Source organism: Canis aureus, chromosome 12 (genome assembly GCF_053574225.1).
Source record: "Canis aureus isolate CA01 chromosome 12, VMU_Caureus_v.1.0, whole genome shotgun sequence".
NCBI lineage: Eukaryota > Metazoa > Chordata > Mammalia > Carnivora > Canidae > Canis > Canis aureus.
The window spans coordinates 14,841,689-14,858,024 of record NC_135622.1 but is presented as its reverse complement, the minus strand read 5'-3'; the positions used below and the strand labels follow the sequence as shown (position 1 = coordinate 14,858,024).

Sequence of the window (16,336 nt, the reverse complement as noted above, 5' to 3'; positions counted from 1 at the left end):
GAGGGGCTGTTAGAGGGGAAGGGCATTGGGTTTTCATTTCTTTTCCTGCTTTATGTTTCATCCTAAGTAGTTTTGTGTTTGAACCAAAGTCCTACTCTGTCTGCTATGACTACATTTCACATTTGGAAATTGCAGAGAGCAAGCAAGATGCCACCATAAATCTGGGACTGGTTGGCCACCACCTCCAAATACTCTCTTCTTTGTCTCCTGCACCTGTGCACACGCGCACGTGCACATGCATGCAGCAAGGAGCTAGACATATTTCAGCTGTCCTTGGCTTCCCCTAACCTGGTGGGGGCTTGGGTGCAGAAGTTGACATTCCATGTGACCTCAGCTAGTGCCCAGAGGTCCCATAGAGATGCTAAACACAGCACCCCCTTTTACATCCAGGGAAGCCTGGTAAGGGTGGCTGCTTCAGGCCGCAGAATGAACTGGTGGCTCCTGACTTTAGGCAGATGCCGGTTGCCTGGACCACATTCCTTTAGCTTTGTCTTACCTGCAGTGGTGGTAGTGTGGTGGTGTGGCAGTGGTGTAAAGGGTTCTCAGAGGGCAGAGATCGGTGTCTTTCAGGGCAGAAAACCCCAAAATCCCCTTCAGTGGTTTTGTTGGGTCTCCTAGGAACCAAGGGCTGGGGCAGCCCCAGAGGTGTGAGTAATGCAGAGTGTTCCTGCCGCCACTAGAGGGCGAGTCACTAACACACAGGCCAGGTGTCTGCTTCCCAAGGCCATTCTGGGGGCCCTTCTAGGCCCTAAACCTGGGAAGCACCCAGGGCTGGCAAGAATTCACCTCTGGGAGTGAAGGGGACAAGAATCAAAGCCATGACTGTAACTCAAGCCCAGCTGGCCCCAAAACCAGGCCCCAACCTCTCCTTCTTTACCTCAGATTCACCCTCTTCCTTCTGCCAGTCTCCATGTAAGACAAGGGTTTCTCAACGTCACTACTTACATTTTGGGCCAGATCATTCTTTGTGGCGAGGGCTGTGCATGGTAGGATGTTTAGCAACACCTCTGGATCTAGCACCCGCTAGATGACAGCAGCAACCCCCAACCCAGGTTGCGATCATCAAACATGTCTCAAAACCTTGCCAGATGTCTCACAAGCCCGTCCCTGGCTGTATAAGACAGGTGAGTGTAGCTGCTGGGAGGACAGGAGGGAACCAGCACAGAAGAGGTCTGCCCATGGTTACCACTGCGGCTGAGTGTCGTGTGGAAATACAAGAGCTACTCAGAGACGGCATATGTGCTGTAAATACATTTTAAAACTGTATTTGGTCTCCTGCTTTTCTTCTCCAAAGACTGCAGAGCATCTTGGTCTTCCCCTCTGTTTATTCCACCTCCCCACTTCGTTGAAACGGGAGACTGAGGCTCAGAGACCCTGAGGGTCTCGAGCCACCCCTCACCTGCAGAACCCTGTCCCCCAGCTGCAAGCACCCTCACCGCCTGCTCCCCAGCCTTGGCTCAGGCACCAGGAGCATCTGTGGTCCTCCTCCCACTCCACCTGCCCACTAGGCCCTGCAGCCCTGCAGCTCCCCAAACCCTCGTGCCCCCCCACTGGAGGGAGTGGGGAAGCAGCAGGTGTTGATGCTAATCAGCGTTCACAGCCCAGAACTGCAGTCGCTCCCAGGCTCACACACTCCCCAAAATTAAACACTCATTATACAAAATTAATTGACATTAATTAGCAAAAATTAAAACTTTAAACACAGCAAGGCGCTTTTGGGGGAGGAGTGCAGCAGGCGGCCTCCACATTTGTCACCCCCCCATTCCCCACCCACCCACCACCCTCAAGTCCCCCCACTTTTATCCTGGAGCAAGGCTGAAGGAGGTCAGGCAAGGTCAGCACCACAGCCGCCCTGCCCCCCAGGGCCCAGGCTCAGGCCCCTGGGCTCCAGTTGAGAGGAACAGAGGGAGACTCCTGGGGCTAGTCACCAGCTGATGAGTGGCCCCCAAACTCTGGCACCCAGTGTCTAACTAAGGAGCCAGGAACCCTCCCCTCAGCCCAGATCTGTCATGATCTCATAGCCAAGGGAGGGAACCCAACCATCTGAAGCGAGAATGGAGAAGGTCGGCCTTTAGCTCCCCCTGACCCCACCCCAGGACCCTCCATCCCCAAACCCTCCCATCTCCTGAGTACCCAAAGGACTAGCTCTGTCCCACCTCGCTGTGTGACCTCAGATAAGTCACCCCCTCCCCTGAGCCTCCTTTTCCATCCATATGATGAGGGGGTGGTGCTGGGTGAGCACTGAGGTTCCTGCCTGCTCTGGCACCTGCTGTCAGAGAAGCTGATCTCTGGGAACTTGGTTCACTCTGAGGAGCAAAGGGCTGAATATGGGGGGCTGCCATCTCAGGAAGATACCCAGAAAGGCAGCCCAAGGGCCTGAGTTGCTGATGGTGAGACATTGGGGGCTGGTGGGGGTCTTGCAGCGGGGAACCCTCCCAGATGGCCTGCCTGCCAGGTCCACCCCCCGAGGAAAAGAAAGCAGCTCCCTTGATAACTGGTCACTCTTCGGCTCCTGAACCCTGTCCCCATCCTCTCTCACACTGATTAGTTTACACCTTTGCTCACCAGGTTCTTAAGGGCCCCCAAGTCCCTTAACAGGCTGGTGGTCAGCCGGGCAGGTGGGCACCCGTCACCCACGGCATCTGAACGCAGACTAGACACTTACTCAGGACTGTTGTTGCTTGGGGTAGGGGGGCCTGGGTGCAGCCCAGTGGCTTTCTCCACTAGGTGGAATGGCATCCTCACCTCTCACTCCTGCCTCTTTGCCCCCCACCCCCCACCTCCAGCCAGTGCCAACATCTGCAACGTGGTCCTGATGCGGTATGGGGAGCTGGAGGAAGGGATCGATGTCCTGGATGGTGACGGCAACCTCGTGGGCTCCTCCAAGATTGCAGCCAGACACGTGGGTCATCCGGGGTCTCAGTGGGGCCAGTGGGGAGGCCAGCGACAGGGAGGGGGTTTTGTTCCTCAGGGGCCTCTATGCACAGCGCCTTTGCTTTGTCCTCTCGATCTGCACTCCCGACCCTAGCCTGCCCCCCATTTGGGCCCCCAGCCCTGGCCCCGGCCACACCTATCCTTGCACATCCCTCCTTCTTTCCATCCATCGTCACCACTATAAGACATCCCATCTCTTGTCCCAGCCCCTCAGGACCTGGCTTCTCTGATCTGTTAATTGGAAAGGGCAGAGGAGACCCCCCCAGAGCTTTCTTTCGCCTACCCTGGGACCTGGGGCCCTGCTCCCTGGGCCTTTGTGGCCTCCTGGGCAAGAAGAGGAAGCGTGGCTGCAGGTGGCTCTCGGGTCTGTGCTGATAGGCGCTTCTGCAGATGATACCTCCCCAGGGACCGAGGGTGGCTGAGGTGGGGGTCTGGGGAAGAACAGCTTGCTGCAAGAAGGCCCTCTTTTACTCCTCATTTCACCGGCCTCACCCACTCCGGCAACTGTAATTTCTTAGAAAATTCTAGGTCTCCTCATGCTTTCTCTGCCTTCATCCTAGTGGTAATGAGCTGCTTGTCTTGCTCTGGCCTCTGAGTGCTGGTATGGGGAGCCAGGTGCGTGTAGCTGAGCATTCCCCTCTGCTCCAGCCACTGCCCCTCATCAGCTCCCACGATGGGCCCCAAGCTTCACCTCTGTCATTGAGACCTTCTCTATAATCCTCTGATGAGGGAAGACCCTTCTCTTGTCCTGGTGCTCCCCTCTCCACTGGTCTCAGAGAAAGTGAGTGCCATCCCAGGCTTAGGAGGGGCAAAGCTGCTGCTCAGGGGTGCCAGTGCCAGCACTGCATCTTCTGCTTTCTGCATCATTCCAACACCTAATTAGGAGACTGGAGGAACCTCCTCCCAAGCCTTCCAGAGGCTGATCATACAGGACTCAGGTTCCTGGGAGAAATTTTCAACTCTGAACCTATCCATCATTGAAGGGGATTTGGCCTCAATTTCCTACCTGACCCCAACCTCCCATCCAACCTGACGTGCTGAGAGGGAGGCCAACCATGGGCGCTCTCCTCATGGTGCAAGCGGCAGGGAACCCCAGGCTTCTCTGCAGCCCTGGGCTTCCCTCAGCTTGGCGGGGTCAGCCCCTTGCTGTCTAGGGGAAGGCTCCTGGGGTCTGTGAGCTATGAGCCATTCCTTGAGCCTTCCCTGAGGGCCGGGAGCCCCTGGGGTTGAAAGAACTCCCCATGGTGACCATCAGAGTGCAGAACTGCCTCTGAGCCATGCCTTGACCATGCCCCCACTCCCCAGGAATCCTGAAGGAACCCCCTGGGCAAGGACCCAGGCAACCCCATATGGAGACACAGCAGACACTCAGCAGAAGCATGTCCTGCTCACAAAGCCGACCTCTTATCACTAAGAAAGGGTCTCATCCAGAGCCAGGAGATGCAAGATCTTCCAAATTTTTGTCTTTAAGGGTGTCAAAAAAAAGTAAACCCCAGAATCTCTGTCCTCCTTCAGCATCAGGAGCCTCATGCGACTCAGCAGGCCCCAGCTGTTTGCCCTGGTCCTCTCAGTGCCTGCTTTGTTTTTAGAGCATCTCGAGTCCTCCATATGCTTCCTCCCCAGCCCTGTACCCGCTGTCGAGGCACCTCCCTGGGCACAGGCCCCTTCCTGGGGCCACTTCTGTGTTGCCACCCCTCCCCCACACGTGGCAGGTGACAGGGATCTGCTCTTTTTGAATCTGTTTGGTGGGAAGATGGGGGTGGTTTTTTTCTGGTGTTTGGAATAAGGCTTCCTGAGCAACTCCATGAATTATTCTACTCAGCCAGATGTGCTTAGCAGCAGTGCACACACCTACGGGCTCCAGAGAGGGGTTCACTGCCAGGTGGCTGTGCCCCCCACCCTGGGAGCTCCACTCACTACAGCCTCTGCTTGCCCCTCAGGCCCTGCTGGAGACGGCGCTGACGCGAGTGGTCCTCCCCATGCCCATCCTGGTGCTCCCCCCGATCGTCATGTCCATGCTAGAGAAGTGAGTTGGGGCAGCCAGGAGAGAGGGGCCACCACTGGGGAGGAGGGTGAGAGGGAAGGGGAACCAGCTGGCCCGGGGCAGGGGACAGGGGAGCAGCTGGCAGTCTGCCCTACCCCAGTTTGTTCAAACACTCCCAGGCAGTACTCCTGGAATCATGCCGTGAGTATTCATGGGCTTTTACTATGCAGGATCCTGTGCTAGGTGCTTCGAAGGATATTCAGATGGACAGTGCTGGCCCTGCCCCGAGGGACTGACAGTTCTGGGGTGTGCATGTTTGTGTGCACACATGGGCGTGTGCGCGTGTGCATGTATGCTATTAGTGTGCAGTGCAGGGCCAGTTGTGAAGGGAAAGTATGAGGATTGTGGCAGGAAGACTCGATTTGGGGTCAGGACCCATCCTATTCAGGCATCCAACCACAAGGCAACTCGCTAACTCACTGAGCCTCAGTTTTCCATTTATAAAACACAAATAATACAAACCTCCCTGCCTTCCTTCAAAGCATGTTCTGAGAAAACCTGTTTGTTGTGACTGTAAAGATGTTGTAAGGGAACACAATAATAAGAACAACGATAGAGTGATCCTATAAATTAATGAGCGTGAGGTTAAATCGTGAAGCCAGAAACGGCTGCTGCCAGGGCAAGGGGACAGAGGGAGGAGCCAGAGCTGACCTTCATGTAGGTTTGGGCAGGCTCTGAGGGTGAGGGCAAGTCTAGGAGACTGGCGAGGAGCAGGGAAGCGTTCTGGGTGGGGTCAGTAAGATGAATACAATCCTGGAGGTGCAGACCCCTGGCTCATGCAGGTAGAAGGGAGGCGCTGAGCACTTGCTCTCTCCTGGCGGCCCGGAATGGGAGGGGGCACCTCAAGGCGTAAGGGTGAGGTTAGGGCCACCTTCGGGGGCTCGGAGCAGGCTCATCCGCCCAGTCTGAGGACTTTCCTATTGCTGCAGTACGAATTATGGTAACAGCTAACATTTAGTAAGCACTTCTACCTGCCAGTCCTCTCCCAGCCAGGTCTCTGCCCAAATGCCAGCTCCTCAAAGAGTCCTGCCCCGAATGTCGCCCCATCAAGATACAGCACCGCTACTCCCCCTTCCCTCCCTTGCCTTATTTTTATTCATAGCACTTAGCAGCATCAGAGACTCTATCTTGTTGTCTGCTACCTGTCTGGTCATCTCCTTGGAGGCAAGTACATTCTTTTTATTTATTGCCCTGCACAACATCTAGCCCAATTCCCGGCACAGAGTAGATGCTTAGTGTTTGTCGGATGAACAAATGATCTCATTCAACCATCACAGCAGCACGGCAAGGTAAGCATAAGAATTCCATCTCACAGATAAGGAAAGCAAGGCAAAAAGAGGCTCTGTCATCTGCCTATAGTTATACGATAGGAAATGACAGAGCCAGGAGTGACCTAGGAGTGCAGCTGCAAAGCTGGGCTCTTCCTACCACATGAGGGGCCTCATGTCTTCGGATCGGAGCACATAATCAGCATGTCTTTGGGTCTTGTCCTGCAAGAAGACAAGGGAGGAGCAGATTTGGGGTCCTGGTGTCAGGAAGCCTGTATTTTGGTAGGAGACACGGGCTTGTCCCATACACAGGCCAGCTGCAGGTGGGGCTGGGCAGTATGTAAATGGGCCCAAGGTGACCTTGAGGGGAGGGAGCACTATGGGCCCATCAGCCAGGTGGAATGGGAGAAGGATTGCAGCTGACTCTAAGAGCACGGTAGGATTTCTGTGGAAGGCAGGCTTTCTGGGCAGGCTGTGGGTTCCACTGTGTGGGAAATTGAGGAGGCTAGCCAGACCAATGGATGAGGAGCCCTGAGACCAGACAAGGAGATATCTCGATCCCTTCCTCATCATGGAAGAGGGGGAATTGTGGGAGAAACCTGAGCAGTGGTGTGGCATTCTGAGCACCGGCATTTGAGAAAATCAATCTCGTGTGGGAGTTGCAAAAACAAACAGATCCTGGGAGAGGAATTGCTTTGGTGCCCCTTGTGTACATCGCTGCCTCGTGAACTGAGGCTTTCCCCAAATACCAGTGACTGTGAGTGCACAAGAGGAGACCACCAGGCAAATGAAGAAGGGAGGGCTTCTGTCTTCAAGGCTACTGAATCCTGGGCCTGGTATTTTCTGGGGAAAACGTCTGTGATGCCTTTCCACTTGCCATCTGAGTTGGGTTTGCAGAAAGTAGAGTAGAGTGATGGTTAGTTTGAGGACATAAAATAGCTTTGGGAAGTTGGGTGGGATCATTCTGGTTCTGAACCTCCCAGGCTGGGATCTGCCCAGAGTCCAGGCTGCCATGTATGTGGCTGGCTCAGCTCAGAGGCTGAAGGAGGCCTTCAGGTAGGCAGAGGTTAGCAGAGGTTGGACATTTGGTTCAGGCATCCTGTATTGGGTCAGTCCTTTTCTGAAGTTCCTGAGCAGGTCTCCAAAGAAGAGAAAGAGCCCACACAGTTCAGGATCCCTCAGCAATATCGAGACCCAGTCTGTGCCCTCAAAGACTTACTGACCTCACATCTGTTCAGGGATGCACAAGACTGATGGGAGAGGCAGGGCAGTGTCGCAGTGCTGGCTGAGATCCTGGTAGGAAAATGAAATCTGGGTTCCCACTCCAGCACTTTAAGGCTATGCTGGTCGAGGAGACTCCCTCAGCCTCAGTTTCTCACCGGGGGAACAGTGGCACTGCCCTCTTCACCTCCTCATTTGCCAGGGCTTTGCATTTCACACCCTTCAGCAGGAGTCTTTGCAGGGGCTCTGCTAAGCACCCTGCAGCCTTCCACGCAGGGGTGCCAATGGCAGAGGCCTCTGCTGAGATGGCTGATGGGGGGGCGAGCCTGCTCCCACCCTCTGGGAGCCCATTCGGGTGAGAGAGTCAGGACAGCCAGGGGAAAAGACAAAAGAACACTTACAAAGCAGCCTACTTGCAAATTAATGGAGTGCAAACTAAGATTGCTGCAAGTGCTGAGGGAATGCACGGCAGTGGGGAGACAAGCGGCAGTGGGGAGACAAGCTGTCGTTTGGTACAGAGGCTGGGGTTGGGCTTGCCCTGCCTCTGGCCTCAGTTCCTCCTCACAGGGAGGAGCACTGAGACACAAGGTCCCTGGGTTTCCTGCTAGCATTAAGAGAGGTAGGAGGAGCCCAGCATGTCCAGGTGTCCCTGTCTCTGAGACTGAAAGGGAAAGTCAGATGGAGTGGAGTGGCCGCCCCCACTGCAGAGGGAGCGCTGAGCATGTGCCTCCCCCCAGCACACACACACACACACACACACACACACACATACACACACACACACACACCTTTCCCTCTGTTGCCCCTTACCTGGGGCTGAGGTCTCCCACTTCTCCTGACGAGGAAGCTGGCTTTAGTCTCCTGGCTGGGAGATCCAACCTCCTCCTAATCCCACCAACTGAGAGGCAGGTGCAGAGGCTCTCTCCCCCCACAGCTCTGCATCCCTCACCCTGGAGTTCGCCTTCCAGCCAGGTGGGGTCTCAGCTGGATAGGGGTTCAAGCCACATCCTCCACAGTGGTTCCTGAGGCCGCTCCCCAGCCTCCCTCATTCCCTGGGCTCCGGGTCTTTCCTTTCTCCAGGCATTCGCACACGCACATCTCTCCATCTGCATATTTCAACTCCCCCAGCTGCCTTTCCCTCTCCTCTCCCCTCCCCCCATCCTGCTGTGTTCACTCTCTGGGCCTCCAGGCTCAGGGCTGGGACTTCAGGGGTTTCTGTTTGGCTGAAGTCTGGGGTGGGGGGGCGGCTGCCTGCTTCCTGAGTCAGGAGCAACAGGCCTGGGGCTTCCTGGACCATTTTTCCAGTGCAGACTCCAGCCAGCCACCCCTGAGAGAGGTGCCAAGGTCACAGCCCCATGTGGAAGGAAGCTGCCCCAGGGTCCCTGCCAGGAGCACACCTCACCTGCCAGGGAAGGAGCTTCATGCCTTTCTCCCCATCCCCCTCTTTGGCCTTGTTGACCTTCCAGTCTATGCTTCCAGGGACTTCACACTCTCCTGTCCCATTCCCCCTCCTCTGATTCCCCACTGGGGACTAAGGGGACTGAGGTCACAGTCAACTGCCACTGGGCAGGAGGGCAGCCCCGCCCTCCACAGCCTCTTCAGGGCAGGGGGCCTCCTATGGAAGCAAGTCAGGAGAGTGAGGTTCTGGGTACCCCACCTCCCTGTCCTGCTGGAGAAGTCAATCTCAGCTGAAAAGGTCTCAGAGCCCATTTCAGCTGTCTGATTCCCATGGAAGCCAGCAGGCCTCAGGCTGAGTCAACAGAGGGTGTGAGGCTCACCTGGAGGAGAGGGAGATGATGGGGGCACTAGGCTCAGAGGAAGGTCAGATAGGTTAGAGCTTGATTTAGGCACCTTTGCCTTGCTGCTCTTAATCCTGTGAAACTGCCCTCCAGTAGCTCAACTCAGGCTTCATTCAACAGCTGGGCAGGTCTTGGGGTCTGGGCCAGTGGGAAAGGCTAGAGGACAGCCCGTCACTAGGGTCCTCGCTCCTTTCTGCTCTAAGAGCAAAAACAGCCCTAATAACCCACAGTGACTGAGTACTTATTGAGGCTAGGCCCTTTATTTGCATAGAATTTGCAAGTAATTGGAGCTTTATTGGTACCTTAGCAGGAACTTCCTGGGCCAGGGTTTCTCAGAAGTGTGGTCTGGAGATGACCTGTTTAAGACTCAGGAAGGTTGTTTGAAATGCAGATTCCCAGTTATAGTACCAACAGAATGGGGATGTCAGTGGGGTGAGGGGCTCTTGGGGGTCTGCATTAAGCAGATGCTTGGACACGTGAATTTGAGAACTGTGGCTCCCAGTTTTGCCGCCTGATCAGGGCTAGGTGCTCTAAGGATTCTTATCCAGAGAGGTGAAGGGGGGTGGGGTTTCCCTGCCCCACACTGAGGCCCTGCCCCCAGAAGGGTCTCTCCTCTGCCTGTGGCTGCAGCCAGCTCTGTTCCAGCAGAAGGACAAGAGCCTGGTTATATATGCTCATCACACCAGGAGCCAGTCCCAGTCGTGAGGAGGTGACATAGTTATTGAGGTCAGATTTACTGCCCACCCAGCATCCCCTGGCAAAGAGTCCAGTCACCCATCTGCTAGCACACCTACCCCAGGCCTCACCAAGGAGGTCTTGGTGGTTTCTACCAAAGGGCCTGCCAGATATAGAAAATGTAAAGCTCTGCTGGACAACATGGTGAAGGTATATTTGCCAGCAGGCACAGCCCCAGTCTGTCTGGGGAGCCTGTTTTAATCATGGAGCAGAGGGGCCCAAGGCCTGGAAGGATACTTTTCATACACTTCTCCTGCCCAGGAATCCCACCTCCAAGGCTTGTCATGGGGTGGGTGAGTGCCAGGTGTGACACACTGGTGATGACACTGCCGAAGGGTTCTGAAGGCAGGAGCTGGGTGCAGCATGGAGCCGTAGCACTGGCAGGGAGTCCAGAGTCCAGGCCGCAGCCCTGCCTGCCTCCAGCAGACTTGGCCATGGCCTTGGACAAGTCACTGCCCTTCTCATTGTCTTTTGGATCAAAGTGGACCAGGCAGTTGGGTGTGGTCTGTTTCCATACACAGAAGAGGATGGAATCCTCTCTGTGGAATCCCTTCTCAGCTGTGTGTGTGTGTGTGTGTGTGTGCATGCGCACGCATGTATCCCCGCGTGTATAAGTATTGTGTGTGCTGTTTGCCTCCTCCCCTGGACTTCTATTCTGGTTTGTTCAGTTTTTTATTATGTGCTGCCTTCAAGGACCATCTTTCTCTGCTATATGTCTCCCTGGTGGGGGAGGGGGCAGTTACAGCCTCCTCTCTTGTCTCCCTCACACGTGGCCTTCTTTTCTTTGCACAGGGCTGGACACAGGGTGGGATGAGTACCCCACAAGTACCCATTTACAATGAGTGGTTGAGAGTTCAAGCAGCAGTGTCCTTCAGGGCAGGGCCTGGGGACAAAGGTGCCAACTGGAGAAGGCCCCAAAGACGGAATCCCACCACAACTATATAGCTATGGGCTGGCACTGGCTCAGGACCACAGTGCCCTGGCCCTGGGACTGAGTGGGGCCCTGCATGGTGGCTAGCAGCCAGCTCACTCCTTCTTCGGGTCTCTTGTCTTCCCCACAGGACGGCTCTCCTGCAGGCACGCCCCCGGCTCCTCCTCCCTGTGCAAAGCCTTGTGTGCCTGGCAGCTTTCGGCCTGGCCCTGCCGCTGGCCATCAGCCTCTTCCCGCAGATGTCAGAGGTCAGTGTGGGGAGGGCAGGAGAGGGAGGGGTGCAGTTTAGCTGTTTATTAACAAACACTTATTCAGTGCCAACTCCTTAGCCCTGAGCTAGGCACTGAGGTTAGAAACATAGATGAGACAGGTCAGTCCAGGCTCTGACCTCTCCCAAGCTGAGGGCCAAGCAGTGAACATGACAATTATACAGCGACTAGCAGATGAAGGATTAGGACAAGGAGGAGATGAGTCCAGCTGGATGTGGGAGGATACAATAGAGGGCCCCAAACCCAGCCTAGAGGGAAGTAGCATTTCATGGGGCCTGGAGGATGAGCTGGAGTTGGCCAAGTGCCTGGGGGAAGAGGCAGTGGGTAGGGCTGGGGTCACCTGGGTTAAAGTTCTCAGGTGAGGCAGCACAGAGCACGTTCCAAGAGCAGAGGAAAATCCGCAACATAAGCAGAGAGCACAGTGAAGTGGGGTAGGCCAGGGGGCCCAGGGCAGGTGGAGCTGGAGACTTGGAAGCCAAAGCAGAGAGCGTAGGTACCCTCAGAAGGGCTGTGCAATGGAGGACTGCAGATTCCTGACTCTGAGTCTGGGCTGGAGCTCTGGAGGAGGAGCCATCAGGAGGCGGTGGCGGGTGTCCAGCAAGAGATGGTGGCGGCTTGGACCAGGCTGTTGGCAGTGGGCAATAAGAAGTGGGTCCTTTAAGAGAGAGTTAGGATTATGAAGAACTGCGAGTGGTGGGAGGGGAAGGGAGCTGGTAGGGTGTGCGCCCATCTTTCTGCTTTTGAGCAACCAGGCAGATGTAGGCACTGCTTAAGAGGATGGAGATGCAAGGAGGGGCAGTTTGAGGGAAGATGGTGTGTTGAGTTGGGTGGACACGTGAAGTTTGAGGAGCCCATGGAATGTGCGAATGGGACTGCCCTGTGGGAAGTCGGCTTTGGGTCTGGAATCCAGGAGAGAGGCCTGGGCTAGAGGGACAGAAGTAAGGCCACCAGCATAAAACCAGTAATGGAAGCCAGCGAATGTGTGGCAGAGAGGCCCTGGGGAGGAGTGGTGTTCAGGGACAAGCGCCCCGGGCGGCAAGGACAGAGCCAAGTGGGGTCAGAGGGTGATGGGCCATCCACAGGGCAGATGCTCCTGATACATGGAATGCCACGAAGCTGAGAAGTATTGGTTGGTATCTGAGGCAATGAAGGCAAACCGTCTCCAGCTGAGGGGTGGACCCAGCTGAGGGGTGAAGAAGTGGGGTGGCAGGACTGACCACTCTGTCCAGAGGCCTTGGTGTGCCCGGGGAAAATAGAAATAGACCTGCAAGGGGTTGGTGGAGAGGGTGGCTGAGTGAGGACGCAGGTCTGTGGGTGGGGCCGGAATCTGTGTATCTGAGGTGCTGGGGGCTGCAGGGGTCACAGGGTTCAACCAGCAGGTCGCATGGGGCTGGGTGGGGCATTCAGGGAGTAGGCCCTCAGGAGGAGCAGTGGGCCCAGCATCTTAGCGGGGTGGGGGTGAAGATGCGCAAGTAAGCTGAGTGGGGAAAGCAAGGTTTGATGGACAGGCAGACCCAAGGAGGTCAAAAAATGAACGTGGTATTTGGAGTCACTGAGATCTGGGGAGATGGCAGCTGGGGCCACAGACCGGCACCACTGAGTTTACGATTGCAGGCCTGACCCTGCTCAGTCCTGAGAGGGGGTGGGGGTGGGGGTGGGGAAGAGGCAGGTTCCTGGAGGGAAGTTGGAAATGTGAAAATGAGTGGCCTGGACCATGGGGGCTGAAGACCCAAGGTCCTAAGTAGGAGGTGGTAAGCCAGCCTCCAGGCCCTGGGGTCCTGGGAGGTGAGGCTTGGAGTAACTTACCTCCACTGAGCCCCAGGGATTTAGGAGGAAACTAGGATGGGGTGGGACTCCTGTCTTGGAGGGCCAAGGCACAGTATGGTGGGGAGCCTGGAGTGCCCTCATGCCCATAGGGCCCAGCCGTGCCATGAAACCAGGGATATCTCACCCCCCACGAAAGCTGAAGAGCTGTTTTCTGATATTTGGGGACTCTGAATGGTACAAGGGCTCCAGATCACCTGGACGTTGTGAGGTTGGGAGGGAGGGCACTGCTTGGTGGTCTTGGCATCCCCATTTTGGAAGGGTAGGGCGCAGCACTCCCCAAAGCAGCGGCATCTCTCTATACAGTCAGGCTAAGTGTGCAGTTCCGGGCGAGGGTCAGAGGCACCTGGAGGCACCACGGTGTTCAGAAGCTTTAGGTAGGTCCCATAGCTCTGCCTGTCTGCACTGGGAGGGCCCCAGGGCAGAGAAGCCTCAGAGTACAGAATCGGGGACTGACCTGTTGGAAGGCTTGCTCGGGGTCATCCTGTGTACCATCCTCCTGGCTCTGCTGGGGATGTGGAGGCCCAGAGCAGCCCAGGCACCAGCTCAAAGTCACAGAAGGCAGGTGCTGATATGAGAGGAAACCCCAGAGGCCCACACCTAGGCCAGAACTCCCAGGAAATGCTGCATCTGCTTGTTCCACAGGATTTTCTCTCCTCCCTCAACCACTTTGCCTGCTGTGGGCTAGTGGAGAGAGAAGGGAGCTAGGGACCACCCTGTGTGTGTGTGTGTGTGTGTGTGTAGTGGGGAGGGTCTAAGAGTGCTGTGGGCCTTTGGCCAGTGTTCCTCTGGGGCAAATAATGGCGAGATGGCCACAGTCCCCCCACCCAAGCCTCTGGCTGTAGCTGCAGGAGGTGGTCTCAGCAAGCAGGCCTGGCCTCACAGAGGCTCCCTGTCAAGGTCCAAGCTTCTCTCTTCCCTCATGCCTACCTCAAATAGGCATGGAAATTAGTTCATCTGAGTGTCTAACCAAAGTCCCTCTCATTGAAACCCAAACCTCTTTTCTAGACTGGGAAGAGTCTGCACTGTATGAAAGTCTATTCTCTGAGAGAGGGGGGTAGAGACTTGGTCTTATGTGCCTCCTCCTCATCTGCATCAGCTCCACCAGGATGCAGGCAGCCTGGGCCAAATGGAGGTGTTTTGAGGCCTATCTGTGACCTATGGCACCAAGGCCATCAGCCAGCTAGCTGAGAGACCTCATTCCCCCTCATTCACCCTCTCAATTAATTCTCTCTAACGAGGTACCGCTCCTGCCGTATGGGGATCATGTCTCACATCCCAGAAGCCGGTGGGATTTGCCACAATAAGTCTGGACTTGCTTGGGCTGACCCATCCTTGCCAAGAGCCACCAAAGTTGTCAACAGGAGTAATAGCTGGAACACTAATTAATTAATTAGGGGACTTGGAGATGGAGTTTAGGAACTTGTTTCTAGAATGGCTGGCCTACAGTGATTGGTGTGGAGTTTCCAACCCACTCACCCCAGAGGTTGAGAAAAGAGACCTCAGTCCTCCCTTCAGTTCCTGGGAGAGAGCTTTGCCTGCTCTTTTCAAACCCGTATTCCTGCCTATTAAAGTGATGCTAATTTTAAAATGAAAACTGCAAATAATAATACTGGCTGCCACTTGCTAAGCTTCTACTAGACTGGTCAGCATGCTGGTGACTACGCAAACCTTGGCGGGTTAAGTCCTCCCCCTGCTCTTCAAGTCTGAGGTATTAGTGACTCTTAAGGGACGTCACCTAAACCATTGGGTGTGTGTATCTCAGACTCTGGGGAGACGTTTTGGCTGGAGATGTGGAACCTTTGGTGCACGGTGGGAGCTGAGGCCAAGGAAGGGGTGAGGTCATTGTGGGAGGAAGGAAAGGTATGAGGAGGAGGCCAGAGCAGAGAGGGGCAGGGGGAAGACACTGATGGAGTGCCCTCATGGACCTTAAAGACAAGAGTGTTTCAAGGAGGAGGGGCTCTCGGCAGAGTGAGCTACCATAAGGGGAACCAGGAGTTGATGAGACTTAGCACCTGGGGGGTGCAGTAGGCAAAGCAGTGGAGGCAATGGTAATCAAGTTTCTCTGTGTTCAGAGAAGTGAGTTCACGGATGGGAAACCACTGGAGAACAGCAAAGAAAGCTTCCCTCCCTGGATATTCGGCGAGATAGGAGTGGGAGCCTGGAGAGGGAGACTATGGGGAGGAATGCACAAGCGGGGATGCACAGAGCCCAGAGCAAAAAGGCATGGCCCTCGGGTCCAATAAGTAGAGCAGCCTGCTTGTTTAGGGAGGAGGAACGGGGGGGGGGGGCAGAACATGACAGTCCTATGAAATAGAGGCACCAATATTATTCCCTGTTTACAAATGAGGAAACTGAGGCATGCCTTGCCCAACATCCAAAGTTGGTAATGATGAGTCATTTCTGTACCCACAGAAGGATTTTATACCCTTCCCCAGCCCACCTCTACCTCACTATAAAATGAGAAGGCCCACGTCTGAGCCCCAGATGGCTCCCTGCTAATGTATCAGTAGGAACATTCCAGCACCCTCAGCCAGCTCTCCTACCTTTCTGGGAGGATCCATGTCCATGTTCACAGGGACCTTCTAGAGTAGGTGTTTGTGCCTTTAATCTATAACCAGAGCTAGTGGTAGGGGAAGGGTTGGCCAGCAGGCCAGCAGGTGGGGCAGGGAACTTCCTTAGGAAGTTGGGTGTGAGAACAGGGGCGTCAGGTCTGGCCTTCCAGACCCCAGGCCCATCACCATGCAGGGAGTGTGGGGTCTGCCCTGGCAGACCCTGTGACCTGCAGGTTAAGGCTGTGGGGCCGTGGCCATGGCCAGCTCCATCAGGCTGTGCCCAGGCATGGACCCATCCACACCTAGCTTCTGTTCCCCACCCTAGACATGTTGAGTGGCTTTTCCCTTCTTCTTGTACCTGGGAGGGCCTTGGTCTCAGAGAGCTTCCATTATGATAGGATGGACAGAAACCCAATGAACAAGAAACGTCAGGTGCTGGGGTAGTCACATGAAAATAAAGTGGAGGGCTGTGCTGGGGTTTGCCCTGGGGGCAACTCAAGGTCACAGGGATTGTTGGAAGCCTCCATGGCATGTGGGGCTTGATTGTTGTTGGCCTTTCTGGCCATGCCTTCTCTGGAGATTGGGGTCCTGGGTTCCAGCACATGTGGTCATCTCTGTCCTCCCCCAGATACACACATGTTTACACACACACACACACACACACACACACACACACACACACTCTGCATCCCAGGTCCCTAGAGGGAGATGTCCAGGGTCCAGTCTTGGTGCTCACAGGCTTGGCTACTGCAGGAG

General features: G+C 55.4%; 1 protein-coding gene and 1 long non-coding RNA gene across 13 annotated transcripts in view; one reads left to right on the top strand and one right to left on the bottom strand.

Moving 5' to 3' along the window:
* SFXN5 (sideroflexin 5) overlaps positions 1–16,336 on the top strand; it is a 122,683-nt gene that overhangs the window by 93,093 nt on the left and 13,254 nt on the right. For 7 of the 12 annotated variants that reach the window (XM_077842893.1, XM_077842898.1, XM_077842895.1 and 4 more), the window contains 3 exons: positions 2,787–2,902; positions 4,875–4,960; positions 11,063–11,180. In XM_077842893.1, coding sequence (XP_077699019.1) covers positions 2,787–2,902; positions 4,875–4,960; positions 11,063–11,180 — 320 coding nt within the window. The remainder of the gene's footprint in view (positions 1–2,786; positions 2,903–4,874; positions 4,961–11,062; positions 11,181–16,336) is intronic. The other 5 variants (XM_077842900.1, XM_077842899.1, XM_077842902.1 and 2 more) reach the window with 2 other exon arrangements.
* LOC144280643 (uncharacterized) lies at positions 6,137–9,096 on the bottom strand. The gene is made up of 2 exons (XR_013349075.1): positions 8,870–9,096; positions 6,137–6,468 (listed from the first exon to the last, which is right to left on the bottom strand). It is a non-coding gene; the product is annotated as an uncharacterized LOC144280643 (long non-coding RNA).